Source organism: Cherax quadricarinatus, chromosome 16, assembly GCF_038502225.1.
Source record: "Cherax quadricarinatus isolate ZL_2023a chromosome 16, ASM3850222v1, whole genome shotgun sequence".
Taxonomy (NCBI): Eukaryota; Metazoa; Arthropoda; class Malacostraca; order Decapoda; family Parastacidae; genus Cherax; species Cherax quadricarinatus.
In genome coordinates, this window is record NC_091307.1 from 27,933,652 (window position 1) to 27,961,366 (window position 27,715).

Sequence of the window (27,715 nt, forward strand, 5' to 3'; positions counted from 1 at the left end):
CATTCCACCAATCGCTCCTCTTCCCTCCCGCACCCACTTTCCTGTAACCACAAACTTCTGCTGAACACTCTAACACTACATTTTTAAACCTACCCCATACCTCTTCGACCCCATTGCCTATGCTCTCATTAGCCCATCTATCCTCCAATAGCTGTTTATATCTTACCCTAACTGCCTCCTCTTTTAGTTTATAAACCTTCACCTCTCTCTTCCCTGATACTTCTATTCTCCTTGTATCCCATCTACCTTTTACTCTCAGTGTAGCTACAACTAGAAAGTGATCTGATATATCTGTGGCCCCTCTATAAACATGTACATCCTGAAGTCTACTCAACAGTCTTTTATCTACCAATACATAATCCAACAAACTTCTGTCATTTCGCCCTACATCATATCTTGTATACTTATTTATCCTCTTTTTCTTAAAATATGTATTACCTATAACTAAACCCCTTTCTATACAAAGTTCAATCAAAGGGCTCCCATTATCATTTACACCTGGCACCCCAAACTTACCTACCACACCCTCTCTAAAAGTTTCTCCTACTTTAGCATTCAGGTCCCCTACCACAATTACTCTCTCACTTGGTTCAAAGGCTCCTATACATTCACTTAACATCTCCCAAAATCTCTCTCTCTCCTCTGCATTCCTCTCTTCTCCAGGTGCATACACGCTTATTATGACCCACTTCTCGCATCCAACCTTTACTTTAATCCACATAATTCTTGAATTTACACATTCATATTCTCTTTTCTCCTTCCATAACTGATCATTCAACATTACTGCTACCCCTTCCTTTGCTCTAACTCTCTCAGATACTCCAGATTTAATCCCATTTATTTCCCCCCACTGAAACTCCCCTACCCCCTACCTCTCTTTTTGTAATAATTAAAAAATGCATAATTAATATTTACCACTCCTTGGTCTGTGTCTAGTTTTAAGTAGCCAGTAATCATTAGGATTAATGTGCCCGAAATGCTCAGGCATACTAATGGCTTTCTTTGTGCATAACAATATCTTACAACATGTACCTGACCAGCCGAGCTGTGGCTCACATGTTGGTTTACATGTGGTCAGCAGTATCAGCCTGGTTGATTAGGCCCTGATCCACCATGAGGCCTGGTCATGGACTGGGCTTCAGAGGTGTTAATCCCCGAAGCCCTCCAGGTATGCCAGTCTCACGTTTTATACTATGGAATTATTTATTTTTTATTAACACACTGGCCGATTCCCACCAAGGCAGGGTGGCCCGAAAAAGAAAAACTTTAACCATCATTCACTCCATCATTGTCTTGTCAGAAGGGTGCTTTACACTATAGTTTTTAAACTGCAACATTAACACCCCTCCTTCAGAATGCAGGCACTGTACTTCCTATCTCCAGGACTCAAGTCCAGCCTGCTGGTTTCCCTGAATCCTTTCATAAATGTTTCTTTGCTCACACTCCAACAGCACGTCAAGTATTAAAAACCATTTGTCTCCATTCACTCCTATCAAACACGCTCATGCATGCCTGCTGGAAGTCCAAGCCCCTCGCACATAAAACCTCCTTTACCCCCTCCCTCCAACCTTTCCTAGGCCGACCCCTACCCGGCCTTCCTTCCACTACAGACTGAGACACTCTTGAAGTCATTCTGTTTCGCTCCATTCTCTCTACATGTCCGAACCACCTCAGGAACCCTTCCTTAGCCCTCTGGACAACAGTTTTGGCAATCCCACACCTCCTCCTAACTTCCAAACTACGAATTCTCTGCATTATATTCACACCACACATTGCCCTCAGACATGATATCTCCACTGCCTCCAGCCTTCTCCTCGCTGCAGCATTCATCACCCATGCTTCACACCCATATAAGAGCGTTGGTAAAACTATACTCTCATACATTTCCCTCTTTGCCTCCAAGGACAAAGTTCTTTGTCTCCACAGACTCCTAAGTGCACTGCTCACCCTTTTCCCTGGAGTTTACCTGGAGAGAGTTCCGGGGGTCAACGCCCCCGCGGCCCGCTCTGTGACCAGGCCTCCTGGTGGATCAGAGCCTGATCAACCAGGCTGTTATTGCTGGCTGCACGCAATCCAACGTACGAGCCACAGCCCAACTGGTCAGGTATACTGACTTTAGGTGCTTGTCCAGTGCCTGCTTGAAGACAGCCAGGAGTCTATTGGTAATCCCCCTTATGTATGCTGGGAGGCAGTTAAACAGTCTCGGACCTCTGACAATTACTGTATTGCCTCTTAACATGCTAGTGACACCCCTGCTTTTCATTGGGGGGATGTTGCATCGTCTGCCGAGTCTTTTGCTTTCGTTGTTAGTGATTTTCGTGTGCAAGTTCGGTACTAGTCCCTCTAGGATTTTCCAGGTGTATATAATCATGTATCTCTCCCGCCTGCATTCCAGGGAGTACAGGTTCAGGAACTTCAAGCGCTTCCAGTAATTGAGGTGTTTTATCTCCGTTATGCTCACTGTGAAGGTTCTCTGTACATTTTCTAGGTCAGCAGTTTCACCTGCCTTGAAAGGTGCTGTTAGTGTGCAGCAATATTCCAGCCTAGATAGAACAAGTGACCTGAAGAGTGTCATCATGGGCTTGGCATCTCTAGTTTTGAAGGTTCTCATTATCTATCCTGTCATTTTTCTAGCAGATGCGATTGATACAATGTTATGGTCCTTGAAGGTGAGATCCTTTGACATGATCACTCTCAGGTCTTTGACATTGGTTTTTCGCTCTATTTTGTGGAAGGAATTTGTTTTGTATTCTGATGAAGTTTTAATTTCCTCATGTTTACCATATCAGATTAATTGAAATTTCTCATCGTTGAACTTCATATTGTTTTCTGCAGTCCACTGAAAGATTTGGTTGATGTCCGCCTGGAACCTTGCAGTGTCTGCAATGGAAGACACTGTCATGCAGATTCGAGTGTCATCTGCAAAGGAAGACATGGTGCTGTGGCTGACATCCTTGTCTATGTCAGATATGAGGATGAAAACAAGATGGGAGTGAGTACTGTGCCTTGTGGAACAGAGCTTTTCACCGTAGCTGCCTCAGACTTTACTCTGTTGATTTCTACTCTTTGTGTTCTGTTTGTGAGGAAATTATAGATCCATCTACTAACTTTTCCTGTTATTCCTTTAGCACACTCTTTGTGCGCTATTACACCATGGTCACACTTTTTGAAGGCTTTTTCAAAGTCTGTATATATTACATCTGCATTCTTTTTGTCTTCTAGTGCATCTAGGACCTTGTCATAGTGATCCAGTAGCAGAGACAGACAGGAGCAACCTGCTCTAAACCCATGTTGCCCTGGGTTGTGTAATTGATGGGTATCTAGATGGGTGGTGATCTTGCTTCTTAGGACCCTTTCAAAGATTTTTGTGATATGGGATGTTAGTGCTATCGGTCTGTAGTTCTTTGCTATTGCTTTACTGCCCCCTTTGTGGAGTGTGGCTATGTCTGTTGTTTTTAGTAACTGTGGGACGAACCCCGTGTCCATGCTCCCTCTCCATAGGATGGTAAAAGCTTGCGATAGGCGCTTCTTGCAGTTCTTGATGAACACGGAGTTCCATGAGTCTGGCCCTGGGCAGAGTGCATGGGCATGTCATATATCGCCTGTTCGAAGTCATTTGGCGTCAGGATAATATCAGATAGGCTTGTGTTAACCAGATTCCGTGGCTCTCTCATAAAAAAATCATTTTGATCTTCGACTCTCAGTCTGGTTAGCGGCTTGCTAAAAACTTAGTCATATTGGGACTTGAGTAGCTCACTCATTTCCTTGCTGTCATCTGTGTAGGACCCATCTTGTTTAAGTAGGGGCCCAATCATTAATTCTGTGATTCACCTCATCTTTCTTAGACCCATCCGCTGACACGTCCACTCCCAAATATCTGAATACATTCACCTCCTCCATACTCTCTCCCTCCAACCTGATATCCAATCTTTCATCACCTAATCTTTTTATCCTCATAACCTTACTCTTTCCTGTATTCACTTTTAATTTTCTTCTTTTGCATACCCTACTAAATTCATCCACCAACCTCTGCAACTTCTCTTCAGAATCTCCCAAGAGCACAGTGTCATCAGCAAAGAGCAACTGTGACAACTCCCACTTTATGTGTGATTCTTTATCTTTTAACTCCACGCCTCTTGCCAAGATCCTCGCATTTACTTCTCTTACAACCCCATCTTTAAATACACCTACCATCCGACTTATGACCGTGTTTTTTTATGCCAAATTTCTGGGAAATAAACAACTATTTGTGTTGTACACAGTGTTTATCCTAAACCTTACAGTATAAAATACAGTAGTACTAACAGCATAAAAAGTAAAGTAAAACATGAAATACCAAAATAAAACAATAAAATAAAGTCATTACAAAAATGTTTTGCTGACATTCAGTAGTAAAGTTCGACTTACGACCATTTCGACTTACGACCGGTTTCTCGGAACCGAACTCGGTCGTAAGTTGGATGGTAGGTGTATATTAAACAACCATGGTGACATCACACATCCTTGTCTAAGGCCTACTTTTACTTGGAAATAATCTCCCTCTTTCCTACTGTAAACACTGTAAACACCTGGTCCACACACCCCCTACCTTTCCTAAAGCCTCCTTGTTCATCTGCTATCCTATTCTCTGTCTTACTCTTAATTCTTTTAATAATAACTCTACCATACACTTTACCAGGTATACTCAACAGACTTCTCCCCCTATAATTTTCACACTCTCTTTTGTCCCCTTTGCCTTTATACAAAGGAACTATGCATGCTCTCTGCCAATCCCTAGGTACCTTACCCTCTGTGAGGGAAAAGTAGGCGTAAGTGGGGTTAAGGTTGTTCAGGCAACCAGGAACCATTAGCGAGTTACGTCGCGCGCACCCCCCCTCTGGCGGGCTGGGGCGAAACTAGTTCCTGGTGTCCGATTTGTTAAAGTTTCTACTCCTGGTAATATTTACCTTACCTGGTGTGGGTTGAAGTTTGGAGAGTCACTTCACCTCCACTCTACTCCTAATCACGTAGGGTGATCTACCAGGAGTATTACTGTTTGTTCTTTTCTTTTGTTTGCTGGTTACCAGTAATGATTTTGGCATTTATCATTCTTTTCCATTCTTAAATGTTATATTATCATGACTATGGGTAACCAGTTTATTTTTTCTTATTATCAGCTCTGTTCCTGGCGTGGTCTTCCAGGATAGACGCCAGATAAAGGAGCAAGACATTTGTTAATGAGACTTAACATTATTGGACTACTACTGGCCCTTACCTATTCTACTTGTGGTGCTCCATCCAAGTGGTAGGAGATTCCAAAACATCAGATTATCACCATCCGCCCTGGATAACCTACATCAATAATATCAGAAGATCTATCCAGGGCCATACCTACTCCTGCCCAACTACAAGAACTGAAGGCCATTTTTTTTTTATTATATTTAAATTTTAAGTAAAATCCTCAAAAATCATTATTCTTATTTTTCCTAGTCATTTCTTTATTTATTTATTTTTCCATTAGTTTCTTTTGTTCAATTGGAAGGCGTTCCACCGACACCCTCTTCCATACATTTATTAACCCTTTGACTGTTTCAGGCCCCTCTCTGAAACTGTCATTCTATGTCGCTCAATTTTTGAAAAAAAAAAAATTATTTTTTCTTATGAAGTGATAGAGAATCTTTTCCCGATGGTAATGACACCAAAAGTTCGAAATTTGGTCGAAAACTCGTGGAATTATGCTCCCGCGAAGTTAGCGGTCTCGGCGACATATGCGTATCGGCGATTTTGCCGACTTTGAGCCCAATTTTCAGCCAATTCCGTTGTTCCAGTTGACCAAACTCATAGCTATTTCTTTAGAACTCCATTTTATCTATCAGCTGAGTACAAGAAACCTCCCATTTACTAATTTGGACTACCCAATATGGTGGTCAGAAATTGGCAATTTGGCCAATTTCACGCAAAATAAAAAAGATGCCAATTTCAAAATAGGGTCCAGAATAAACAAGGTAGACATTCGTGGCACTAAAATAACATATGCTCTGTTCATTAGTCACATCTCTAGGCCCCTCTTATATTATTGCTTTCTATTTTGATTTTTTATTCATACAAAAAAATACAAAATTTACTGTTATGCAGACGACTGCATTATTGTAAAAATGGTATAAATAATATCAGTGCACTAGTGAAAGAATATTAGACTCCCCAGTTGACGTGTATTGGACGTGTGGTGTGATTTATTTACTCTTGAACATTGGTAAAAATCGAACATTTCCGCTACTTTGAGCTCAGTTTCAAGGTCGTTTTCATCGTAAAAGTAATTAAAATCATCTCTATTTCTGTAATATGTTTTCCATTTTATCACCTAAGACCATGAAAACGCGAATACAACGATAAATACTATACGAAAATACACCTCAAAGTCGGCGTTTTATTCCAAAAAAACGATCAGAGTTTTTTTTTTCTCATTACGCAATGTGTGCTGCAGGATTTTTTTTATGTGGTGCACACTGACCACACAGACCCATTCTCTCACATGTGGGCCTACCAGCTTTCTCCCACTTGATTTGAAGCCGCTAGAATTATTGAGTACTATATATACGTCAGAAACATTGGCTCGTAAGACGTATTTATACGTCGAAAACAGTCAAAGGGTTAAATAATAGCACCAACCACTCCAAAACTATATCCCCACCTGCTTTTAGCATTTCTATCTTTATCCCATCCATCCCAGCTGCCTTACCCCCTTTCATTTTACCTACTGCCTCACGAACTTCCCCCACACTCACAACTGGCTCTTCCTCACTCCTACAAGATGTTATTCCTCCTTGCCCTATACACGAAATCATAGCTTCCCTATCTTCATCAACATTTAACAGTTCCTTAAAATATTCCCTCCATCTTCCCAATACCTCTAACTCTCCATTTAATAACTCTCCTCTCCTATTTTTAACTGACAAATCCATTTGTTCTCTAGGCTTCCTTAACTTGTTAATCTCACTCCAAAACTTTTTCTTATTTTCAACAAAATTTGTTGATAACATCTCACCCACTCTCTCATTTGCTCTCTTTTTACATTGCTTCACCACTCTCTTAACCTCTCTCTTTTTCTCCATATACTCTTCCCTCCTTGCATCACTTCTACTTTGTAAAAACTTCTCATATGCTAACTTTTTCTCCCTTACTACTCTCTTTACATCATCATTCCACCAATCGCTCCTCTTCCCTCCCGCACCCACTTTCCTGTAACCACAAACTTCTGCTGAACACTCTAACACTACATTTTTAAACCTACCCTATACCTCTTCGACCCCATTGCCTATGCTCTCATTAGCCCATCTATCCTCCAATAGCTGTTTATATCTTACCCTAACTGCCTCCTCTTTTAGTTTATAAACCTTCACCTCTCTCTTCCCTGATGCTTCTATTCTCCTTGTATCCCATCTACCTTTTACTCTCAGTGTAGCTACAACTAGAAAGTGATCTGATATATCTGTGGCCCCTCTATAAACATGTACATCCTGAAGTCTACTCAACAGTCTTTTATCTACCAATACATAATCCAACAAACTACTGTCATTTCGCCCTACATCATATCTTGTATACTTATTTATCCTCTTTTTCTTAAAATATGTATTACCTATAACTAAACCCCTTTCTATACAAAGTTCAATCAAAGGGCTCCCATTATCATTTACACCTGGCACCCCAAACTTACCTACCACACCCTCTCTAAAAGTTTCTCCTACTTTAGCATTCAGGTCCTCTACCACAATTACTCTCTCACTTGGTTTAAAGGTTCCTATACATTCACTTAACATCTCCCAAAATCTCTCTCTCTCTCCTCTACATTCCTCTCTTCTCAAGGTGCATACATGGTTATTATGACCCACTTTTCGCATCCAACCTTTACTTTAATCCACATAATCCTTGAATTTACACATTCATATTATCTGGAAATTAATAAATATTTCTAAAGGCACTCCGTTCTTATGACTAGATCATTAAGCAAATTGGCCGATAAGCAAGGAGCCGCCCCTTACCGATATTTCAGGCATATCGTACTGGTAGTGGGTTTAATGTCAACCAACTTTAGATATTGTTTTAATGTCACCTTTGCATCATTTATAACATTTTTAGTACAGTGGAACTTCAAATTTTGAACGTATCGCTTATCGAACTTTTCGAAAATCGACTACTTTTTTTGAACCAACTGTGTGCCTATTATCGAACTCGCCCCTATTTTCTAACCACTGGGTACCGGACCTGTCTGCCAGCCCATTCTGTCTGCGTCCCTGCGCAGGCACCGTGAGCCACTCTGGCTTTGTTGATGCTTGAGTGAACACTAACTTGCGCTCTCATTCAAACATTTTACGATTAATTCATTGTGTTTAGTGCTTGTTGGACTGTGAAATAAGCTACCATGAGCCCAAAGAAACTTGCTAGAGGTACCCCTGTGGTAAAGAAAGTGAGAAACACCATAGATGTGAAGTAGAAAATAATACAGAAGTATGAGAGTGGTGTGAAATTTGTTGAGCTTGCCAGGATGCATTGGAAAAACAAATTGACTATCACTTCTATCCTGGCAAAGAAAGAACAAATCAAGGAAGCTGATTTCCCCATTTTGGGGAAATCTTAAAGAGGTACCAGAAACAGAGGACTGCGGACAGTTATTTTGTGAGACAGGGGTCCAGTGACTCAAGGGGGGGTGTGATCCATGTTTCTGCGCGCTCTCAGAAAAAATCGAAAAATTATGGAAATTGAGTTATTTATACCGAAGAATAGCTTAACTCTTTGGCAACACAATGGTACCAGAATGAATGTTCTATGACGTTTCTACAAGAAATTATAGTAATTTATATCATGTATGGTGACGGCGATGTGGGTTTTGAGTCTGCTCACAGCCCATATATTTTTTGGAATTTTTTCCTTGTTTTTTTTTATCTCTTTTTTCTTGCATTATTATTTCTAATATAATAACTGACTATTTGGCATCATAAAACAGTAGGCAGAGCTTATCCATAGACTTAGTGACAACCAGGCACCATATGGGAACGCTCGGCAGTGTTTCCGCTCCAGAGAGTGCCAGGAGAAATCACTTCATTATTACGCTTATATCAGCTTATATATCAAATCTACGGCTTATTTATATATCAGAATTGATCTAATATGATATAATAAACACTATAAATAACATACAAACATGTTATATAGTACTCTAGACTGAATAAAATAAGCCATAATATGGCGAGAGACCATCGCGAATATTTTGATATAAATGAGTGAATCCTCTCATGTCATGTTCTTTGGTCTCTGAGTAAGAGAAAATGGTGTTTTGAAGAGGATAACTGCACTGGAGCATCAGTTTACTAAGAAATACACCCAAACAAACGCGATTTTTGCGAAATTTTTTTTTTTTCGAGACTGCAGGCCGGTCAGCGTTAAAGGCCAATACGTATCTCGGAAGTAACTTATTCACTTATGGTACATCGTTCTGCCTTTATTACTTAATTAAATGGAATAATATTCACAGAAAATGTAGAATAATGATTTCTCTAATTAAGATCGCTCAATTTTTGGAAATATTCCAAATACTTTGGGAGTTATGTGGGAGTAAAGGGCAGATTTTTTGCAACATTCCAAGAACTAACAAACTTTATTTGTTGTGAAATAAAGGTAAGTTATTTTAGGGGACAGGTAGCTTATATAATATGTATAAGCATTGTTTTCTCGGCACAAAGTGTCCAAACAACCTTACGTCGTCCCATATAGGAATAAATCGCCCCCTAAGGGCAGTTTTAGTAAATCAGTTTTTTTCAGTGTTTTCTCAGTTGTTGTTTGAGGTATATTTTTGATAAATATTTTTAAAAAAAGAGTGAAAACACTTTGTCTTGTGCACCAAAACTGGAGGAAATCGGACGGTAAATAAAGGAGCTACAATTTTTTAACCGACGCCCCCCTCAAGCTGGTCCTAGTGGCACTAAAAGACAGAAAAGGGAGGTAATCCCAGAGAGGGCTTTGATACCTAAGTCCTTATAGAGGGGGATTCCCCTTCCAGACACTAACCCCAACTCCCTCTCTCCTCCTCCCTATCTTCCAGATGCCATCACCAATCTTCAATAAAGGTAAGTGAAAATGTTATTTTATATGTTTATTTAAATTTATTAATACATAATTTTACACTATATTTGTTGTGTGTATGTAAAACTATAATTAATCTCTATAAAATGTATTTTTCTTTTTGTGAATATTTTTTGGTTTATGGAACGGATTAATTGTATTTCCATTATTTCTTATGGGAAATATTGCTTCGCTTTTCAAACTTTTCGAATTTAGTGTTTAGAACTAGTTCTTGGAACGGATTAAGTTCAAAATTTGAGGTTCCACTGTACTATACACAAATGACCCGCACATGAAAGAGAGAAGCTTACGACAACGTTTCGGTCCGACTTGGACCATTGACAAAGTGTGACTTTGTCAATGGTCCAAGTCGGACCGAAACGTCGTCATAAGCTTCTCTATTTTATGTGCGGGTTATTTGTGTATCGTTCCAGTCACGGTATTGTGCCTTTTTTTTGTTATTTCCACTGTACTATATTTTTAAATGTTTATGCAGTAGTGTACTGTATACAGTACACCGTCTGTATTGTATACAGTACACCGTCTGTATTGTATACAGTACACCGTCTGTATTGTATACAGTACACCAACTGTACTGTATACAGTTGGTTTAGAAAGACACGTAAGCAAACACTATGACATATTTATTAGAAAATTTTTCGGTCCTGGGACCTTGATCACTTCTAACATACAGAGGTAGAAAGACATTATATACCTAGGCGGAGAGTGAGGTGCGACGCACGCGACCTGAGGAATGTCACAAGAACACAAGAATGGAGGAACACTGTAGAAGGCCCACTGGCCCATGCGAGGCAGGTCTTTATCAAAACAACCTCTACCTATGATGAGGACGGGTAGACGATGAAATCATGTGACTCCTGTGTTGTTGGGTTGGTGCTGCTTAAGTATCATGTATGCCAATGTTTTTGAAATTTTGCAGTTTCCAGTGTTGCGTTCTATAGTGTCGGTGACTGCGATTAGTGAGGCTTCTAGGCACCGTCGGCGTCTGAGGTCTGGTTCGGTGAGAACGAGTTGTGCCTCATTCCAGTTCATCAAATGCCCCATGGAGTCTATGTGGAGGACACAGGCGTACCTTACATCGTCTCTGTTAGAGGCATTTCGATGCTCATTCAGGCGGACTGCAAGATCTCTGCCTGTCTGCCTACATATTTCTTGGGACAGAACCCACAGGGGATAGTGTAGATGCCTGCTGTAGAAGTTAGAGGTGTGGGGCTGCGTTTCGTAGTGAGGTCTTTGATAGATGATGTGTTTATGGTGGAAACGTTGATGTTACTCATAGCAAGTGCCCGGCAAGCATTTGTGGCAACATCGCCACATGGGAGTACTGTGAACTGCTTAGGGGGCTGTTCCATGGGCGGTTTGTTGAGGATAGCTTGTGCCTTGAGTCTGCAATATCGGATGAAGAAAGATGGGAACTGAAGACGTGTAAAGGCTTGTGTTATGTAAGTGCATTCTTCTTCTAGAAAACAAGGGCTGGAGATGCGAAGAGCTCTCAAGAAGAAGCCAATGAGGACTCCTCTCTTAGTGCAGGTGTCTTGGTGTGAATAAAAGTGTATAAGATCGTCCTTGTTGGTAGGTTTTCTATACACTTTGAAGAGAAGTTTGTCACTGTCGGGAGATCTGCACAGTAGAACGTCGAGGAAAGGAAGTTTGCCATCATTTTCGAGTTCAAGTGTAAACTTTATTGATGGTTCAACTGCATTGATCTTGTTGAGAAGGGCCTGGATATTGAGACGTCTCGGATAGAAAACCAATGTATCATCAACGTATTTTAGCCAGGTAACGGTGTTGGGAATGAGGGTGCTGAATTTCTCTGTCTCCAGGTTTTCCATGAAAGGTTGGCAAGCACAGCACTGAGTGGGCTGCCCATTGCCATCCCAAAAGCACTGTTTGTAACAGTTGTCCTGATACTTGAAGAAGTTGAAATTAACACAAAGTTCCACTAGATTTCATCAATCTGGCTAAGATACGTTGATGATATATTGGTTTTCTATCCGAGACATCTCAATATCCAGGCCCTTCTCAACAGGATCAATGCAGTTGAACCATCAATAAAGTTTACACTTGAACTCGAAAATGATGGCAAACTTCCTTTCCTCGACGTTCTACTGTGCAGATCTCCCGACAGTGACAAACTTCTCTTCAAAGTGTATAGAAAACCTACCAACAAGGACGATCTTATACACTTTTATTCACACCAAGACACCCGCACTAAGAGAGGAATCCTCATTGGCTCCTTCTTGAGAGCTCTTCGCATCTCCAGCCCTTGTTTTCTAGAAGAAGAATGCACTTACATAACACAAGCCTTTACACGTCTTCAGTTCCCATCTTTCTTCATCCGAGATTGCAGACTAAAGGCACAAGCTATTCTCAACAAACTGCCCATGGAACAGCCCCCTAAGCAGTTCATAGTACTCCCATGTGGCGATGTTGCCACGAATACTCGCCGGGCACTTGCTATGAGTAACATCAACGTTTCCACCATAAACACATCATCTATCAAAGACCTCACTACGAAACGCAGCCCCACACCTCTAACTTCTACAGTAGGCGTCTACACTATCCCCTGTGGGTTCTGTCCCAAGAAATATGCAGGCGAGACAGGCAGAGATCTTGCAGTCTGCCTGAATGAGCATCGAAATGCCTCTAACAGAGACGATGTAAGGTACGCCTGTGTCCTCCACAGAGACTCCACGGGGCATTTGATGAACTGGAATGAGGCACAACTCGTTCTCACCGAACCAGACCTCAGACGCCGACGGTGCCTAGAAGCCTCACTAATCGCCGTCACCGACACTATAGAACACAACACTGGAAACTGCAAAATTTCAAAAACATTGGCATACATGATACTTAAGCAGCTCCAACCCAACAACACAGGAGTCACATGATTTCATCGTCTACCCGTCCTCATCATAGGTAGAGGTTGTTTTGATAAGGACCTGCCTCGCATGGGCCAGTGGGCCTTCTACAGTGTTCCTCCATTCTTGTGTTCTTGTGACATTCCTCAGGTCGCGTGCGTCGCACCTCACTCTCCGCCTATGTATATAATGTCTTTCTACCTCTGTATGTTAGAAGTGATCAAGGTCCCAGGACCGAAACGTTTTCTAATAAATATGTCATAGTGTTTGCTTACGTGTCTTTCTAAACCAACTTGTTGGTATCTATTACCAAGGTTTATACCACTGTATACAGTACACCGACTGTACTGTATACAGTACACTGGCTGTGCTGTATACAGTACACCAACTGTACTGTATACAGTACATTGACTGTACTGTATACCGACAGTTGTTGAACAGGTAGGTCGTTAAGTGAGGGATGCCTGTATTTGTATTGTATATGCAATTATAAATTTACTGTAGCCTATACATATTAGGAATTTGAACCCCTGGAATTTGGGAATTTAACTGCTAAGTACAGTGGACCCCCGGTTAACGATATTTTTTCACTCCGTAAGTATGTTCAGGTGCCAGTACTGACCGAATTTATTCCCATAAGGAATATTGTGAAGTAGATTAGTCCATTTCAGACCCCCAAACATACACGTACAAACGCACTTACATAAATACACTTACATAATTGGTTGCATTCGGAGGTAATCGTTATGCGGGGGTCCACTGTATACTGTTTGACAGTGCTCCTTAGTGTTTTGGTTTTAAAGGTAGATTTAATGTTGCATAATTTATAATATTTTCAGGTTGTGTTACTGTATACAAATTTCCTAGAGTTGATGCTCCAGACGACCCTCTGCCTGAGTCGGTCAGCATCAAACATCTCAAGCACAATGATGAGATAAAAACTGAAGGTGCAACTCTTGTGTAAGGGTACACTTATTATATACTGTGCTAGATTAATCATTTTTTAATGTTTATTATCTTTTCTGTGTTATTAAGTGTTATAATTTTCCATTAATGAATACTGTAGGTATCATATACAATCAAATGCCTACAGTGCATCATTCCAAGCTCAAGCAGTTGACGCCTTCAACTCGCACCTATTTTCGCCTAGCACAGATAACCTGCACATAGCAGAATGAAACTTAAGACAATGATTGGTCATGGTATCTTGCATCCCAGTAATTGGCTCAAGACCTTTTAAAACCCAATAACACAGACAGGGAAGTGTAGGGAGGGCCTTATCCCTCCTTAGGAGAATTGACAAGAATTTATTATTTCCACTACTTTGAGCCAGATTTCAAGCTACTTCTGGTCCTGTAACCACCCAAAATCATCTCTGTTATGTCTTTCATTGTATCAAATGATACCAAAAAACAGTCAATAAATTCATAAAAACCATCCTTGACAACACATCTCACAGTTGCTATTTTAAACCAAACACATGGTCAGTTATGCTTTTCCTGTCGTGCAGCACATTGGGCAGGATTTTTTTTTAAACTGTGCACACTCACTGAACAGACCCATTCTCTCATACCTAGGCTTCCAAGTGTCAGCATTGAAATATCTTACTTAGAAAAAGTAGAAAAGTGTTCAGATCATTATTGAACTGTGTAGGTGCCGAGTTGCAAGTTTTATGTTAAAAATTGTGGGGTATTATTTACTGTAAGATAACTTGAGAATGCCTCTTCAGAATAACAACATTAAAGACTGATGAATCTGTCCTGGAGAAATATTAATTATAGTTTTAAATTGTGTGGGTGCAGATTTACCAACTTTCTCAGTTAATAATAATATTATTATTACATTCATGTGGGGCAGGGAAGCACTAAACCCATAGGGTCATACAGTGCCTGGGAAGAATGAATGCCATTCAGGCTTGATTAAAGGAAGTGGAGCATTAGTCCAATTCCTTTGATCAGGAGCCCCTCATCAGCATCAAGGAATCTTCTTTGAGGGGGGTCACATACAGTTGACCCTTGAACAACACGGGGGTTAGGGACCCCCTTGCCCCCTACAGTCAAGAATCCTCATTTAATTTTTGACTCCTCAAAAACTTTAATTACTAATAGCTTACTGTTGACTACAAACCTTACCAATAACATAAACAGTCAGTTAACATGTTTTTGTATGTTATATGTAATATGTACTGTATTCTTAAATACAGTAAGCTAGAGAAAAGAAAATGTTATTAAGAAAATCATAAGGAAGAGAAAATACATATACTGGACTGTATTTATAGATACCGTAAGTTTACATTGTCTGTTTACGAGATGAATCATTTGTCTGTCAGTACCTACATCAATTTTGTTTTATATGATGCAACACGCTGTAGCTGTTACACATATTACTATCACTAGATATCAAGAATGAAAAGATAATGTGAAAGAGAAATTCATATTTATTTACAGGTATATCTGTTCAGACAGATATCCTTTCTCCTCAGTGATTTTCTTAAGTGCATCTGGGAACTTGTCTGCTGCTTCCTTGTCAGCAGAAGCTCATGCAGAGATGATTAGTATCACATGGCATTTTAAGCTGATACTTGCAATACTTGAACTCACTGCAATAGCAACAGGAGGTGGCTATGAAATTATTACAGTAGTACAGTATGTACTAATTTTATGCAGTTGTGATTTAATATTGCATCTTTATGTTTGTTTACATTCCTCTTGACTGCTAGTGGTACCATGTATGATCTGTAAGTGTTTACAGTATGTGCATAAGTTTTGATATATTTTAACTTTTTATAATAGATTTGTAAATATTTCATGGCAGTAAATGATAAAATAGACTAATATCTACATATATATTATGCATTCATGACATACCTTTTTTGATATTTCTAGGCTATGTGGTTCATTTGTGAGTTTTTTCAAATTGTCACAATTCTCAAAAAAAAAAAAATTCCCAATATATTTATTGAAAAAAATCTGCATATAAGTGGACATGTGCAGTTCAAACTTGTGTTGTTCAAGGATCAACTGTAGTTATAAAATTGGGATTATTGGTTTCTTTGCAAAAGCTGAAGAATGAATCTTCTGATCAGCTTCAAACTTTCAGCACTAGTGTTTTTTGTTTTTTTGTAAAGGAAAGTTTGCATTGTTATTGGGCTATGTAAGACCTAATTTACTGATTTTATTAAAAAATCCCATATGAGTTTAGTGTTTTTTTTATGATTATGAAAATAATAAAAATTATTATTAAGAACTAAATTGTGATATTGGTATCCATTTGATAATTGGAGAATACCTCTACTGGTCGACTTCAAATGTTTAACACTACTGTACATTAGAGGAAGGTTTGGATTGGTGTTGGATTTAGCGGCCTGTTTCTTTAAAATACAGTGGAACCCCGGTTTTCGTCTAGTCCGTTTATTGTATAATTCAGCTTTCGACCACTTTTTCGCCGAAATTTTCCCCGTTTTTGTACATTTGCTCAGAAATCGTCTGTACCAGAAACGTCCATCTGCCCACAGGACATGGCCGCTCATACATTCATGACTCAGTCTGCCTCTGTTACTCGTAGAGGGTGGTAGTGATGGTGGTAGAGGGTGATAGTGATGATGGTAGAGGGTGATAGTGGTGATGGTAGAGGGTGGTAGTGATGGTGGTAGAAGTTGGTAGTGATGGTGGTAGAGTATCGTAGTGATGGTGGTAGAGGGTGGTAGTGATGGTGGCAGAGGCTGGTAGTGATGGTGGTAGAGGGTGGTAGTGATGGTGGCAAAGGGTGGTAGTTATGGTGGTAGAGGCTGGTAGTGATGGTGGTAGAGGGTGGTAGTGATGGTGGTAGAGGGTGGTAGTGATGGTGGTAGAGATAACATCTCCCTCTCCCCTCCTCGCCGTCTTCCATACGCCAACAAGAGTCTTCAATGAAGGTAGTAGTGATTTAAATGTTCATTTATCCATTTCATTAATCATTTATATTTATTTCTCATTTTTTCTGTATGTAAAACTATAGTTATTCTCTATAAAATGTATTTTTTGTTAATATTTTTGGGTGTCTGAAACGGATTAATTGGATTTACATTATTTCTCATGGGAAATATTACTTCAGTTTTCATACTATTTTGTTTTCGTCAGACTTTTTCAAATGGATTAATCACGAAAACCGAGGTTCCACTGTAGTACACTCAGTACTGTTCCTTTCATGTGCTTTGAGGTACAAAGGTCTAGGGTTAAGGGGCATAGAGGATACCTTTTTCTTGATTGTGTAGTGAGCACAACACCTCTTGTTGTTCCACATCTTAACTTTGCATCGTGACAGATTTTCATTTCTTCATACATTTCCAACAGAGTTCATCATACTCCAGGTCATACCACAGACCATGTTGTATTGGAGCTGACTGAAGAGGGGTCAGTGTTCAGTGGTGACTGCATACTAGGTGAAGGAACAGCAGTTTTTGAAGATCTTCAGACATATATGGTTTCACTGAAGGTAATCATGAATATAACATTGTAATAATTTACTGAAAATAAATATAACTTTTATTTCATATTTAATTATACAGGTACAACACAAATTTACCAGCAGTGGATCATATGGTACTTCTTTTAGTCCAGACAGAATTACAAGACTACTTTTTTCCAAAATACATGTAGTTTACTTTACAGCCCAAGATGGCCTTGTATAAAGTATGTGCTCACTTACATTGTTTGCACTGTAGTTGCTGAGGTGATCCCTTGATTTTGTGCAATTCTTTGCACATTTTGCTAACAGTTAACTTCAGCTATGGCTAGTAATTAGTTCTGCAGCTCCAGTAAAATTCTAAAATTTACCACTTTGGGAATGGTAGTGCTGCAACATTGTAATTACAATAATAAATAAACCTGTTTTAGTTATGCTAATGTTTAAGTTTCCAGCAGACCATGGATCAGAGGTGTATTGCTGAATTATTATTATATGACCTCTGCTGGTCTGACAAAATCAATACAGTGGACCCCCGCATACCGTCGGCATCACATAACGTTTAATCTGCATACCGCTCGCTTTTACCGCAAAAAATTTGCCTCTCATACCGCTCAAAAACCCGCTCACCGCTGTTCGTCCGAGACGCGTCCAATGTGCGCCCTTAGCCAGCCTCCGCGGTAACATCCAAGCATACAATCGGAACATTTCGTATTATTACAGTGTTTTTGGTGATTTTATCTGCAAAATAAGTGACCATGGGCCCCAAGAAAGCTTCTAGTGCCAACCCTACAGCAATAAGGGTGAGAATTACTATAGGGATGAAGAAAAAGATCATTGATAAGTATGAAAGTGGAGTGCGTGTCTCCGAGCTGGCCAGGTTGTATAATAAACCCCAATCAACCATCGCTACTATTGGTGGTACAGCTGCTGCTGCTACTGTACCACCGTCAGCTGCTGCTGCTGCTGCTGCTGCTGCACTGTCAGCTGCTGCTGCTGCTGTACCACCGTCAGCTGCTGCTGTAGTACCGTCTGCTGCTGCTGTAGCATCGTCTGCTGCTGCTGTAGCACTGTCAGCTGCTGCTGCTGCTGTAGCACTGTCAGCTGCTGCTGCTGCTGCTGTAGCACTGTTGTTGGTGTGGCTTATTGAGAATACCAAGAAACAATTAACCCCAGAGGATTTGCCACCCAGGATAACCCAAAAAAGTCAGTGTCATCGAAGACTGTCTAACTTATTTCCATTGGGGTCCTTAATCTTGTCTCCCAGGATGCAACCCACACTAGTCGACTAACACCCAGGTGAACAGGGAAAAATGCCTGGAACTAGTGCTCATATTGGTGAATTTAAAGCCAGCAAAGGTTGGTTTGAGAGATTTAAGAATCGTAGTGGCATACACAGTGTGATAAGGCCTGTTCTGGAAGAAAATGCCAAACAGGACCTACAGTACTCAGGAGGAAAAGGCACTCCCAGGACACAGTGTCTCATCAGTCATTGCTGCATCTTCAATAAAGGTAAGTGTCATTTATTCTTCATTTAGTAGAGTAGTACATGCACAATATATATTGTGCATGTACTACTCTATTATTGTGCATGTATCCTTCTCTTTGTGTGTAGGAAAATGTATATTTCATGTGGTAAATTTTTTTTTTCATACTTTTGGGTGTCTTGCACGGATTAATTTGATTTCCATTATTTCTTATGGGGAAAATTCATTCGCATACCGATCATTTCGCATAACAATGAGCCCTCTTGCACGGATTAAAGTCGCTATGCGGGGGTCCACTGTATACAGTACCTGGAAATCAGTGTTTACCTGTGCCAATAATAATAACAATAATAATATAACATTATTTTATCAGAAAAATCATTCAAATGATAGTTTTTTGAAAATGCCATATGCACACTATTTCAGGCAGACTTAAACTAAGACTAAAACTATTGGGGAAAAAAAAATACACGAGTGTGGTGTTTTACCCTATCAGTTTAATACAAAGTGTTGACACAAGACAAGAGAATATAGTATATTACTATTTTAATAAACAGTAAGTGCTAAACCACCAGGGTCACACAGCTCTGTAGAGAATATATAAATACAGGTCTGCCACCACAAATCCGGCAATCAGTTATTCAGCACTAATTTCGGCTAGCATAATTTCAAATTTCTAGGGTCGCCACACCAACCTGCTGGTACTGTTTGGTGGCGCTACTTGCTGTATAAGTCTTTCCAATTTCTTTTTCTCCATTTATTGTTATAACCTGCTTACTTTTAGCCCTAGCCATGGTTCCAATGAATAAAAGAAATGCTTCTCGTTGTGTAAAGCACCTACACAGTACATTGTCCATTAAAGATAAAGTGGCTTTTAAGCCACTGTCAGTTGCCATGAGCTCAGGCTCGTGATGCAGGAGAATATGCTTTATTATTACACTGATATCAACACCAGCTTATTTGCCTATCACAATTGATCTAATATGACATAATAAACAATATAAATAACATAAAAACATGTTAAATACAGTGGAACCTCAAAAATCGAACTGCTCCCAACACAACCAATTATGCAAGTGTATTTTTGTAAGTGCTTTTATAAGTGTATTTTTGAGGGTCTGAAATGGACTAATCTAATTTACATTATTCCTGATGGGAATAAATTTATTAGGTAAAGGCACTCAAACAGCCTTCTGGACTGAAGAAAGTTCGATATTTGAGGTTCCACTGTACTCCAGAATGAATAATATATGGCATAGTACTGAGCAGTTCGACGGAGATATGAGGAGGATATGGGATAAAAGTACCATTCTCCTATCCCTGTCTTGGGGGCTTATATTAGAGAAAACAGATTATAGCACAGGGCTAACTGTGATATACACTAGTACTGCACCATAAAACTGAAACAAAAAAGCTATTTTCTCTACACAGATTATCACACATAGCAGCATATGTGGAGAACCTAGGATAATCCAAAAAAGTCAGACAGAGTGGCTTATTTCTAGTACCTGGCTTGGGCTAGCCATATATGATTTTTGGTAAATTTTCGATTCCCAGCCAGCGTAGAAACATGGGCGTGTTTCTTTGCACCTGTTGTCTATGTTCACCCATCAGTAAATGGGTACTGGGGTGTTAGTGGACTGGTGTGGGTGTTATCCTGGGACACTGACCTAATTTGCTTGAAATGCTTGGCATAACAAGGGGCTTTCTGTATAGTAGTACGTCACTGATGTCAGCTAGGCCTGTATACCATGTACATATATGTGTAGTAAATAAAGATAATATTATTATTATTATTATTATTATTATTATTATTATTTATTATTTTCTCTCAGTTGCTTGTTGGGCTATCTTATTAAAATTTGGGCAATGTATGATGGAAAGATGCTTCTTAACGTACACCAAAAATGGAAGAAATCAGACCATAAATAGCGGAGCTCACTTCTCAGCCATTAGCGGCCCAATGGCGGTATGTTTTTGTATGGTTTTTGTGGTTGTATTCTCGGTTTTTTTTTGTTTCATTTGATAGAATGGAAGATATATTACAGAAATAAATATGATTTTGATTGGTTTCACGATGAAAAGTGTGGACCCTCGAATTTAGTAGTACATTTTCTGTATGCAAAACTATTGTTATTCTCTATAAAATGTATTTTTTGTTAATATTTTTGGGTGTCTGGAATGGTTTAATTGGATTAACATTATTTCTTATGGGAAATATTAACAAAAAATACATTTTATAGAGAATAACAATAGTTTTGCATACAGAAAAGGGACTACTAAATTCGAGGGTCCACGTACCTTGAAATTGCGCTCACAGTAGCGGAAATCTTCTATTCTTTAGTGATGTTCAAGAGTAGACAAATGACATCACTGTCCAATACCTGTCTGCTTGCCAGTCCAAATTCCAATACGCAGTCAAGAATGGGTTGACATTATTTATACAATTATTACAATAATGCAGTAGTCTGCATAACAGTAAATCTTCTATTTTTTGTATGAATAAAAATTCCAAATGGTAAGCAAGAGTAATATAAGAGGGGCCTGGAACCATGACTGATAACAGAGAAAATGTTATTTTAGTGCCAGGAATGTCTGCATTGTTTATTCTGGACCCTATTTTGAAATTGGCATCTGTTGAAATTTGTGTGAAATTGGCCAAATTGCCAATTTCTGACCACTTTATTGGGTGGTTGAAATAGGTGAATGAGTGGTTTCTTGTACTCAGTCGACAGAATAGAAGTAAGTTTATTCAGGTATACACAAATACAGTTATGTAGATTATCATACATAGCAGCGTATGTGTAGAGAACCTAGGATAACCCAAAAAAGTCAGACGAAGTGAGTTATTTCCAGTACCTGGCTTGGGCTTGCCGTATATGATTTTTAGTAATGTATGAGACTATAGTTGTACCAACACTCTTGTATGGGTGTGAAGCATGGGTGATGAATGTTACAAAGAGGAGAAGGCTGGAGGCAATGGAGATGTCATGTCTGAGGGCAATGTGTGGTGTGAATATTAATAATGCAGAAAATTTGTAGTTCGAAAATTAGGAGAAGGTGTAGGATTACCAAAACTATTATCCAGATGGCTGAGGAGGGGTTGTTGAGGTGGTTCGGACATGTAGAGAGAATGGAAGAAAACAGAATGACTTAGAGAGTGTATAAATCTGTAGTGGAGGGAAGGCGGGGTAGGGGTTGGCCTAGGAAGGGTTAGAGGGAGGGGGTAAAGGAGGTTTTGTGTGCGAGGGGCTTGGACTTCCAGCAAGCGTGCATGAGTGTATTTGATAGGAGTGAATGGAGACAAATGGTTTTTAATACTCGACATGCTGTTGGAGCGTGAGCAAAGTAACATTTATGAAGGGATTCAGGGAAACCGGCAGACTGGACTTGAGTCCTGGAGATGGGAAGTACAGTGTCTACACTCTGAAGGAGGGGTGTTAATGTTGCAGTTTTATAACTGAAATGTAAAGTACCCCTCTGGCAAGACAGTGATGGAGTGAATGATGATGAAAGTTTTTCTTTTTCGGGCCACCCTGCCTTGGTGGGAATAGGCCAATGTGTTAATAAAAAAAAAAAATTCTCAGTTGTTTGTTGGGCTATCTTATTGAAACTTGGGCAATATATGATGAAAAGATGCTTCTTAACATGCACCAAAAATGAAAAAATGGACAATAAGTAAGGGAATTCACTTCTCAGCCATTAGCTGCCTCTTTGCGGTATATTCTCGTATGGTTTTTATGGTTGTATTCTCGTTTTTTTTCTCATTTGATAGAATGGAAGATACATTACAGAAATAGATATGATTTTGATTGGTTTCACGACAAAAAGCACCTTGAAATTGAGCTCAAAGTAGCAGAAATGCTCGATTTTTGCCAATGTTCAGTGAACTTAGTGTAAGTCAAGTTCATTAATTTTATTAAGTGTATTCTAACCTAATCACTCAGTAATCCAGCAAACTCAGTAATCCGGCACACTACAGGTCCCAGTGATGCTGGATTTGTGATGGAGGACCTGTATAATAGTATAATTTTTAGTTAGAGCCATCTAGGTTTATTTTTACTTTAATTGGGCTGGTTATTTTTTCTTTACAGTTAATCTTGGAACTGCAACCAAAGGTGATCTATCCTGGTCATGGGCCAATGATAGATGATCCTGTGGTCAAAATTCAGCATTATATTGCCCATCGCATTCAAAGGGAGAACCAAATCCTGAAAGTTCTTAATGACAGTCTGGTGAAATATATGTTACCCATGGAAATAGTCAAGCTTATTTACAAGGTCAGTATAATATTGCACAACAGACATGGTATGCAGGAGGGCCCTGCTTATACAGCAGGTTAGGTTCCGGGCTACTGCTGTAAAGCCAAAATCACTGTAGAGTGAAACATAGTCTTTTTTCACTTTTGAATGCAAGTAAAAGCCTGATAACATGTTTACACTATCATATATTAAGTGAGCAATAGAGCTAGGCATAAAAAATGCATATATAGTACACACATTACTTACCTTAAAATATTTTCATACTTAGCTTATAGTGAGTGGTGAATATATTTATTGTAGGAACTCTGAATAAATGAAGAATGGGTATAATTGAAAACCGCTGCATTAGTGAAACACTGTAAACCAGGGCCCTCCCGTATATCTGCTAATTAAAACACGGGTATACCTTTATATAAATTGACTCTTCCCAAACTCTGTTGAACTGACAGGGATAACTTTTATGGACCTCTTTATATGTTTATCTAACCCACTGCAGTTTGATCCAACTCAGGCTAGGCAGGGTACTCACTTTATTTTGGCTTGGTGCAAAACCCCCTAAATAAAACCTAAGTAAAGGATGTCCTTGAAAATGGACTCATTGGACTTCCCATATCCAAAGCTCATTTGTTTTATTTAACCTTTTCCAGCGTATATATTAGATCAGAGAGATGATTAAAAAAGATACAAATCAAAACAAAAAGAATAATCACATCAACCATGGTTCTTTTGATTATTTTATTCTAAAAATGGGGGTTTTCTCTGGTTCACCCATATAAAAATATTTTTAATACAGTTTAGAGTAGTCTTTCAATTAAATATGCTTACTTTTACATACTTCTTCATCATGTATTGGAAATAATTGAAGGTGTGCCTTTTAACCCTTTGACTGTTTCGGTTGTATATATACATCTTACGAGCCACCGTCAGCGCTGAATAGCCCTTGTGGCTTAGCGCTTCTTTTTGATTATAATAATAATACGAGCCACCGTGTTTGACGTATATGCTCATAAATTCTAGTGGCTTCAAATCAAGCAGGAGAAAGCTGGTAGGCTCACATGTGAGAGAATGGGTCTGTGTGGTCAGTGTGCACCATATAAAAAAAATCCTGCAGCACGCAGTGCATAATGAGAAAAAAAAAAAACTCCGACTTTTTTTTTTAATCAAAATGCCGAATTTGTGGTCTATTTTTGTATAGTATTTATGGTTGTATTCTCGTTTTCTTGGTCTCATTTGATAGAATGGAAGACATATTGTAGAAATAGAGGTGATTTTGATTGGTTTTACTATGAAAAGAACCTTGAAATGGAGCTCAAAATAGGGGAAATGTTTGATTTTTGCTGATGTTCAAAAGTAAACAAATGATGTCATTGTCCAATAAATGTCCAAGTAGCCATTCTAATATACAGTCATAAATGGGTTGATGTTATTTATACAATTATTACAATATTGCAGTAGTCTGATTAACAGTAAATCTTCTATTTTTTGTTTGAATAAAAATTCAAAATAGAAAGCAAGAGTAATATCAGAGGGGCCTGGAGACATGACTGATGAACAAAGAAAATGTTATTTTAGAGCCAGGAACATCTGCTTTGTTCATTCTGGACCATATTTTTGAAATTGTCATATTTTTTAATTTTCGTGAAATTGGCCAAATTGCAAATTTCTGACCACGTTATTGGGTAGTTGAAATCAGTAAATGGGCAGTTTCTTGTACTCAGTCAACAGAAAAAATGGAGTTCTAAAGAAATAGCTATGAGTTTGCTCGACTGGAACAACGGAATTAGCGGAATATAGGGCTCAAAGTGGGCGAAATTGCCAATTCGTAAATATCGCCGAGGTCGCTAACTTCAAGAGAGCGTAATTCCGTCAGTTTTCCATCAAATTTAATTCTTTCGGTGTCATACAATCGAGAAAAGATTCTCTATCTCTTCATAAGTTTTTTTTTTTTTTTTCTTTCTTTCAGAAATTTTGTGACACCAGGAGACCTCAGGATTTGGGGTTGCGACAGTCAAGGGGTTAACTGTAGCGAGTAATCACCACATTCATTTTAAGCCAATATAATTACTGTAGCAAAATCAGATAATTAGTGACTTATTTCTTTATTGTTTCATCCTTTATGAATCTCGAATTTTGTCATGCTCATTTTAGCAAGAGAGTTTGTCATATACTTTTGAATGCTTGTGGTTTCCTGTGTAAGCTTAGATCTTGCCTATATAATAATAATATATTCATTTTATGTGCTAAGCCTGTAGGTGTTATCTAAAACACTGAGCATAATATGGGCATTGTAAAAATGCTACTATATATATGACGGTGGGATACGACTGGTTTGTTGAAAGAAAAAAATATACAACAGCAAGTAATAATGGTGGTGGTAGTAGTACTGGGAGTAAAGTACTAGTAGAAATAGTAGTAATAGAAACAGTAACAATGGTGGGTAGGCAATGACAAGCTGACAAAACAGAAACTGTAGCAGTAGCAAAGATGTTTCACCCAAGGCTGAGAACTCAGAGGTCAAGCTTAGAGAGTGGTCAAGAGTGAGGTCAGGTATATGCAAGGTCGAGTATTGATGAGGTTTATTAGGCAAATCATGGATAATGTGGGAAATAGGTTTATCCAATACAGTAGAATCTCACATTTCACGTGGGATACTTTCTGTAAACCACAGCTTTATGTGAAATATATGGCAGGAAAAGTATATTTTTCTGTGCCTGAAGAGAAGTTGCTAAGGTTGGTGGATGAATTTGGGAGGGAATGTAAAAGAAAGAAATTTAAAGTGAACATAGAAAAGAGCAAGGTGATGAGCGTAACAAAAAGTAATGAAAGATTAGATATCAGATTGGAAAGAGGTAGTATGGAGGAAGTGAATGTGTTCAAATATTTGGGAGGGGACCTGTTGGTGGATAGGTCTATGAAATTATTATAATAATCAATAGGAAGTGCTAAACCTACCAAGATCTGGGTCTATGAAAAACGAGGTGAATCATAGAATTATTCTGGGTCTATGAAAGACAAGGTGGATCGTAGAATTAATGAAGGCAGAAAGGTGGGTAATGCATCGAGGCAAAATGAGGAATGTATGAGAGTATAGTGGTATCAACACACTTATATGGGTGTGAAGCATGGGTGGTGAATGTTGCAAAAGAGGAGGAGGAGGAGGCTGAAGGCAGTGGAGATGTCATCTGTGAGAGTACTGTGTGGTGTGAATATTGTGCAGAGAATTCATGTTTTGGAGATTAAGAGGAGGTGTGGGGTTACTAAAGTATTATCCAGAGGGTTGAGTAAGAGTTGTTGAAGTAGTTTGGAAATTTTACCCATAAACAGTCCAAACGTATATATACGTTTTCTTGCCCAGCACCCCAAATATTTTGAAAAAAAAAAAAAAAATATATAGAAATAAAGAGTGCATTTTTCTAAGTGTTATAGCATAAAAAAAAAATTTAGGGTCAGTACTTACCGAGATATGAGGCCACGACGTTGGCACTGGATGCTCACCTGATGGCAACATTCAGTCCTGGTACTTGCAGAAGTGTTGCCGATATGCCTTTTTTCTTGTTTTTATATTATTTTACATAACTTTTATGTTCTAATTACAATTTATAGTAGTTCTTGTGATTTCATAGCCAATCTTTGTTCCGGCACTAATATTAGGTACTCAGATTGTCACAAACACACTGACTGGTGAACATTTACACCTGCCTTGGTCATTTACTATTGTCTAGGAATATATAGAAAGCATTTATAGGTCCCAGCAATGTTTTGGATATGTGGGAGTATATAATAATGATGATAAGTTCCCTTGAAGCATGATGTAAGACAAGTGTCAATCCACTGCTGACAGTGCAGTGGTGACATTTGACGAGCGTCCACGGCCCTTGCTTTATTTGTTTTCACTGTTACACAAACATGTCTGTCTGTCTAGCTCTCTATCTGCCTGTATAGCTGTCTGTTTATCCCTGTCTCTGCTTATCTGCCTGTATAGCTGTCTTGTTTATCTCTGTCTCTGCTTATCTGTCTGCTTCTCTCTCTTTGTCTCAGAGAGAGCCACTCATGAACCAACAGGTATTACACACTACTGTGTCGTCGTGTCTGGTTCCTGAGCAAGTGTAAATACGTATTTGCCAGTCATGCTTACACATTATATCTACAAGCACAATATAGCACTGTCTGAATTTTTTGGGTTATCCTAGGCAATTTACACTATGTATAATTGTATTTGTGTACCTGTGAGACAGAGATACAGAGAGAGACATAGATACAGACAAAGATAGAGCAAGCCAGCCAGCCAGCCTGCCGAACACGTATTCCACATTCCAGAATTGTTTCTCTTTACTTAGGGCATAGGTTATAAGACATTCTGAAAGGGTGTTGCACATGGGTTATTATCAAGGCTTTTTATATTTCCTCGATCACTTATGGCCACATCCACCTTAGAGTCACTAAACTTGGGGTCACTTTCCTCTTAAAATGGGAGTGTTAACCCTTTGAGGGTCCGTGCCGTAGATCTACGGTTATACGTTGAGGGTCCAAACCGTAAGTCTACGCC

The 27,715-nt window shown here is 39.1% G+C and overlaps 1 protein-coding gene across 1 annotated transcript in view; it reads left to right on the forward strand.

Annotated features, from left to right (window-relative positions):
- Nucleotides 1-27,715, forward strand: part of LOC128688919 (endoribonuclease LACTB2) — a 77,551-nt gene that overhangs the window by 39,450 nt on the left and 10,386 nt on the right. Inside the window, exons 3-5 of the mRNA XM_053776970.2 lie at nt 13,817-13,937; nt 17,309-17,450; nt 23,002-23,187. Coding sequence (XP_053632945.1) covers nt 13,817-13,937; nt 17,309-17,450; nt 23,002-23,187 — 449 coding nt within the window. The remainder of the gene's footprint in view (nt 1-13,816; nt 13,938-17,308; nt 17,451-23,001; nt 23,188-27,715) is intronic.